At 33.8% G+C, this 6467-nt stretch overlaps 1 protein-coding gene across 1 annotated transcript in view; it reads right to left on the bottom strand.

Annotated features, from left to right (window-relative positions):
- Positions 1-230: 230 nt before the first annotated feature.
- Positions 231-6467, bottom strand: part of LOC150110067 (copine-8-like) — a 301155-nt gene continuing 294918 nt past the window's right edge. Inside the window, exons 16-17 of the mRNA XM_090406591.1 lie at positions 5256-5329; positions 231-458 (exon numbers count right to left, since the gene is read on the bottom strand). Of these exons, the coding sequence (XP_090262717.1) occupies positions 231-458; positions 5256-5329 (302 nt within the window). The remainder of the gene's footprint in view (positions 459-5255; positions 5330-6467) is intronic.

Here is a 6467-nt window from a genome sequence, read left to right as displayed (position 1 = left end):
ATGATATATTAAAAAAAAATAATCTTCGTGTACAAGCTTTACTGTGACAGAAAATTAATTATTAATGGAACATACATAAATAACAATAAATATGAAAATAATATTTTGGCAGTACATGCATGATGGAAAACAAGAATTATTACACCATTTGAAGGTGGTTTATTGTATAGTATATTTAGTTTACCACATAATAATGGCTAGCGGGAATTACCATGAGCAGAAACTGGCTGCTAGGTAGCCACATTAAAAGAAGGAGCTGGTGCAAATGACTGTGGTTGATATCCACTCAAGTTACTGTACTGGTTTGGAGCGATTTCAGAAGCTGCTTTGGGTTTTAATCCTTTTTTTTTCATAAAGCCAACAAACTGTGCAGGTATTTCAGCTAGAACACTCTTGGCTAGTTGGACCTGCATTCTTTGCCAAGATCCTTGAGATGCAACTTGATTGAACGGCACAAACTAAAACAAGTTTTCAAAATAGTTAATCTGGTGTTAAAAGTGTTAATCTAGATTTTGCATAGTTTTGCTCAGGCTGTGACAAAAAATTAATTATTTGTCACAGCCCTGTGCAAGAATATTATTTATTTGGCAAATAGAACATACAACAACAAACATAAAAATAACATTTTGGCAATAAATGCATGAAGGAAAAAAATTATTTTATATTAATAATGATTGTATTATGCCTTCACATTTTGCTTTAATTCATTATGCCTCCTAATAAGATTAAAATACAGTAATTTTTTACCATCTGTTCAGCTATGGAAGAAAATAAGTTTAAAAAGCATTTGAGCAAATAAAAATATAAACAACTTAAAATAGAAATATATACACATTTACACAAGAATAATATTTAATTTGCCAAATATTTTGGTCTGAATATTACAGACCATCTTCAGTGGCTACATAGGAATAGTTATAAAAAACAAGGTGGGATACGAACAACTGATCATTCATACATAGAACGAGCTGCGTAATGTCATATCGCTAAATATTAGAAGAGTAAACATTTTTAAAGTCATAATTAAAGATATTAATTCAGAAATGCATGTAATAATCTTAAATAGCATTAGACTAATATAGGAAATTTACATTAAAAAAAATTAATGTGTTATCTTGATTAAATTTTCCCAAATTTTTGATATAGATATACAGTCATTACGATGTTTTTTAAAACTATTCCTATGTAGCCACTGAAGATGGTCTGTAATATTCAGACCGAAATATTTGGCAAATTAAATATTATTCTTGTGTAAACGTGTATATATTTCTAGTCATTATGTCACAAGCATTGTTAAAGAATCAAACTAAAAAACTGTTCAACTATCACTACAGCACACACACTGTTACAACAAACTAGTTCACTATAACAAACTAGAGAAAAGTTCTGACCAAAGTCCAACACGTGTAAAGCTGTTCTAAAGGAAATTCACTACACCAAGTATCAAAGGATCAATCCTTGTTTTTTGTAGGTATATCATAGATCTCCATAGTGAAATTGGAAGAAGAGCGGAACATTGCACCCTTCAATTGGAAAAGACCTGGGTTCGATTCTCGTCATGATGAGGAAAATCCTTATATGGGCTTTTTCAGTTGAAGGTGAGTTAGCTGATCTCAGGAGGTAGCAGGGTTTTTTCCTTAATATGTAAATATTAAGGTAAATATTTATTTTAATTTTAAGATGTCATATTCAAGGCAGTTTATCACTCTCCCAAACTGTCAGAATAAGTGAAACATGGTTGGATGATATCTTGATGGGAATAGAAATGGAATGCTATAATGTTTTGTGCAAGGATGGAAAGGACAAGAAGAGAGAGGGAGTGCTGCTGATGATAGCAAAGGAATTATGTCCACATAAGGCAGAAATGCAAGAGGGAAATAGTGGTAATGATTTTATGAGATCACATGGTGTGAGGTGGAGGTTGATATGAAAAGATAATTTAGTTAGATGTTGCTATAAGCCAGGGAATGTGAAGGGTGATAAAGAAATGTATAGGCAACTTGGGATAGCGAACAAGAGGACAATCATTATGGGCGATTTTAATTATGACAATATAGATTGGAACAAAGAGACATAATTTGGGTTCCCGAGGAACAACTATCTTAGACGGGATATAATAGAGGGCATGCAAGGATTGAGAGTTTGTTGGTGAGAGGATTGCAAAGTCAGTTAGAGTGATTATTTAGGTTGTGGCTAACCATATGAAGACTTCTGTGAGGAAAGGATCATTATCATCATCAATTTCCAGATATGTACCAGCAAGGAAGTGTTCAGCCTACTATGACAACACTACAAGATTCAGTTTATTATTAATCTCCTATCAACGAATTTTCTCAAACTTAGCCTATTACTTGTAAAAACTCCAATATTGTCATATTTAACATTTCATTCTTCTAAAGGACTTCTGACTGAATCAATCCACGTAGATCTTTTCTTCCTCTGGGTCTCTATCCAGGCATCTTGGCATCAAACATCTGTTTTGCTAACCTTTCCTCACCTATTTTATTTAAGTGGCCATATCACCTTATATTAGCCCAGCTTTCACACATTCTACAATGCTAACAATATCAAGTTCCTTTCTAATATTTTGATTTTTAATATGATTCTGCCACTGATGCCATCTGTTCACTCCCCTATTTTTTCTCAGAACTCTCATATCCGTGGTTTCTAATCTTTGATCATCTGCTTTATTTTTAACCCAACTCTCAGATCAATAACTCAAAACTGGTTTGAACACTTTGTATATTGCTAGTTTGGTGTTTTGGCACTCTTGCTCCATATAAATTTATTCAGCTGGCTCCCCAGCACATCAGCTTTACTTATTCTGTTGTCTATTTCAAATTTATGCCATCTTCACTAAAAACTGTGCCTTTACACATAGCTTAGCTCTCTTGCATTTTTCTCTGTATTTCTTTTGGGTATCTGTAGACTAATTTCCTAGGAACATTTAGTATGCTTTCTTCTTTTATAGGCCTGCTTCTTTAACTTCTTGTGTTCACCATGGTGTTCTTATTTTTCTATCCTTGCAGACAACTTCACCACATACCTTCCTAATTGAGCCAATTAAAGTTTTCTGCAAAGTTTGCCACTGAGACCACAAGATTTGGTTCTTGTTTAACTGTTTTATTTATTTATTTATTTATTTAAATGTTTGTATAGTTGAGTCTACAGTTGACCTGTAAAAGTTCAAACTAATTCTTTTACAACTTTTTTTTTTTTTTTACACATTGTTCTTATTCAATTAAACTAAGCGATATTCACTTCCAATTTCAAATACTCTGTATACTCTTGTATCCTGAACCAGCATGAAATTATCACTATCAACAATGACATCAATGAGGTTTTTCTTATTTCTTGTGTCTTCTCTTCACCTGAACTTGTGCACATCTTTATGTTAGAAGATGGTGTTAGTAATGACTAGTCCGTATCCTGAGCAGAAATCCAGCAGATAATTACCATTATTATTAGCTTTGTCCTTTTCTCCAAATTTTACCATATGCCTGGTGGGATTCATTTCCTACTCTGCTGTTTAGATCTTGTACAAGGACCACTCTTTTCATTTTCTTTGTGTTGGCTGCCTTCTTTAATGACATGAAAAATTCCTCCACTTCTTCCTTAGGAGAACTTTCTGTGGGACCATAGGCAGAAATAAGTTTCATTGTCCATTTCCCTATTTTCAAGTTTGCCCACATAACTCTACTTGAAACTGCCTTCCAATTAAGTTTATCCCCATGTTTGGTGTTGAATGCTATTGATACTCCTTCTTTTCCTTTATCATTATTGCCAAAATATAACATTCTATACTTATTATTTAGTAAGATCTCACCTGTTTTAGTTTTCTTTATCTGAATAATGTGAATTATGTCCACATGGCATTTTCCAGTTCTTCTTCAAGTCGCATTTCCTTTCCATTAACCTCCCTACCAGCCGAGGTGGATGAAATAGTGAGACCAAAATGCACTTCTTATCCATGTTATTCAATAGGTGTTACAGAATCGTATTCAGATTTAGCTGGACGTCTATAGACATTGTGGCTGGTTGGGGGTAATACTCCTATTGATCGTTCTTATGTCCAGTTCCTCTGATGCTTGGTTTATTTGTCTTCTTCTAGATGTTGACTGAGAGTTTACTCCAGTAGTTCGCATTTTTGCTGTTCACTCTAGTTTCCTGATGAAAGCAGAGGAAATTTAATCAGGCAATGCTCCAGGCAAAATATGATGAAATCTCATCATGTTGCACCCTTATATGGTACATCATGATGAGACTTCATGCTGACTGGCATGAAATCATAAGTGTCTGTAGTAAGTCTGACTCTGAAGGCCAGTTGGCCTTCAGAGTCATATGTCATAACTGGAATTGAGTGCACAGGATACATATTTTAGGAATGACAGAAAAGATAAGTGAGGAGGAGAGGAGAGGGGGAAGTACTACTAATGGTATCAGATGATGAGTCCAGTTAAGGTAAAAACACATGAAAGTAATAATGGTAATAATGTCCCATGCAGCAGTGAGTTTTTTAAAAAGAAATATTTAAAAGCAAAAATGAGAGAGAAGTAGAGCTAATGTGAAGTGGAGGCTAATGAAATGAAATATGTGGTGGGTGTTGCTATAGACTTGGTGGTTCAGTTGATGGGAGCAATGAAATACATGAAATGCATCACTAAATTTCCTGGATGGATATACTAAAAGAGTAATCATTATGTGTGTGATCCAATGCTACCCAATCAATATTTGGATAATCATTAAATTATCCAAATATTGATTGGGTAGCAGAGAAAACTCATGATAAGAACAAAGAAGAATTTATTGAGCTGTTACATCCCAAATTTCTCAAAGAGCACGAAAAAGAAGCAACCTGAGGTCTGAGTGTTCGATTTGATCATAGCATCAGAAAGTTTCTCAGTAAAAGATGTTTTTTGCCTGTCTTGTCGCCAACTGTTTTGCCACCAGTTGGTGACAGGAAGAACCTCAGAAGTAACCAACTATATGGATGTTCCGATCAGGAAGGGTTATATGCTGAACTACAAATATGGAAATTATGAAAAACTCAGGAGAATACTGTCTTTTCTATGGTCAGCAGTACATGGGATGCTTTGAAAATATGTTTTAATGATGCAGTATCTGAATGTATCCCTAGATTACAAAGAGCAAATAGAATAGGAGTCAAATAGATGTGCAACCATATATATTAATATGAAATACAATGACAAGTTTTTTTTTTAAATAATTAGAAACATTTTCACATTTTTACTTACCTGTACAATATCCCTTTCAGCATATCTTCCACCTGCACTAATTCTTACAGTATCAGCATCTAATTCTTCCATAGCTATTTTAGAATAAAGATGATTATTACTTCATTTTAAAATTTTACTCAAGAAATTTCAAAAAATTTGAATGGAAAGAAACAAGGACCAAGGATAATAGTAAACTGAATTTATTTAATTATTTCACCTTTATCACTGTGCATGCATAACCTTTTCCTTATTTGCTTATGATATTAAAGGAAGGCAAACAACAGACTTATCCTACTGTGGCAGCCTTTATTTGAATAGTAAAGTGATCTTAAATGTTGGGTAGACAGTTTCATAATAATGGTCTCCCAGATTTTTGGTAGTGTGGAGCAACCATATTTGTTTAAGTCAGGAGATTGTTATAGGCAGAGTTGTAGAGCCATGACAGATTAAAAAAAAAAAAAAGAGAGAATCTCAGAATTTAATCTGCACCTGAATAATAAGAAAGTTTTATCTTCGAATCCAGTGACTAAATTCAATGCATGGTCTGCAATCTGAGAGCTTTCTGTAATGAAGGATGTGAGTCTATTTTTAATCTTTATCCATTTAAATGCTAATAGCATATCCAGTGTAGCCAAAGTAAACAATCTGATAAAGTGAGATAGCTAATTTTTGGCAAGTTCCAAAGGAGGTTTGGATTTATTGTTATTTATTTACTTTTTTTTTAAAGTTTCACTACTTTTCTGAGGTGCTGCAGATGTATGTGATGGAAGAGGAGTTTTTGTTGATTCTTTGCAGATGTAATGAGAGATTACACTAACCACCACTGTGACTACCACCATAATTGACTAATAAAGCATCATGGTCCAAACAGATGGTTCTAATTTTATCAGCAAATGTTTTTATAATGGCATGCTGTTTGGAGGAAGTGATGGTGCAAGAGACAGCTGTACCCAGTGTTGGGCACAGCCATCTCTCACACCACTGGAATAGTGATCTGATCCTGATAAAAGGAGTTAGCTATTTTGATTTTATGTTTTCTAACTTTTGCAAGTTTTATGGAAACAGAGCTAATATAGGGAAGATTAATAAACCTATGATTTTCTCATTATTAGAGGTAGCTCAAATAGCTGCTGATTAAGATCTTGAGAAGTGCTCATTATAGCCATTTGGTAGAAAGATATTTTTTTAGAAAATGGAGCTCTAAAACAATTAGTTCTCACTCCAAGTGTT

This window comes from Typopeltis vanoorti, chromosome 1 (genome assembly GCF_054136105.1).
Source record: "Typopeltis vanoorti isolate ZY-2024b chromosome 1, IOZ_Tvanoo_1.0, whole genome shotgun sequence".
NCBI classification, from domain to species: Eukaryota; Metazoa; Arthropoda; class Arachnida; order Uropygi; family Thelyphonidae; genus Typopeltis; species Typopeltis vanoorti.
Note: the sequence above shows the minus strand (reverse complement) of the source record. Positions and strands in the feature narration are given on the sequence as shown.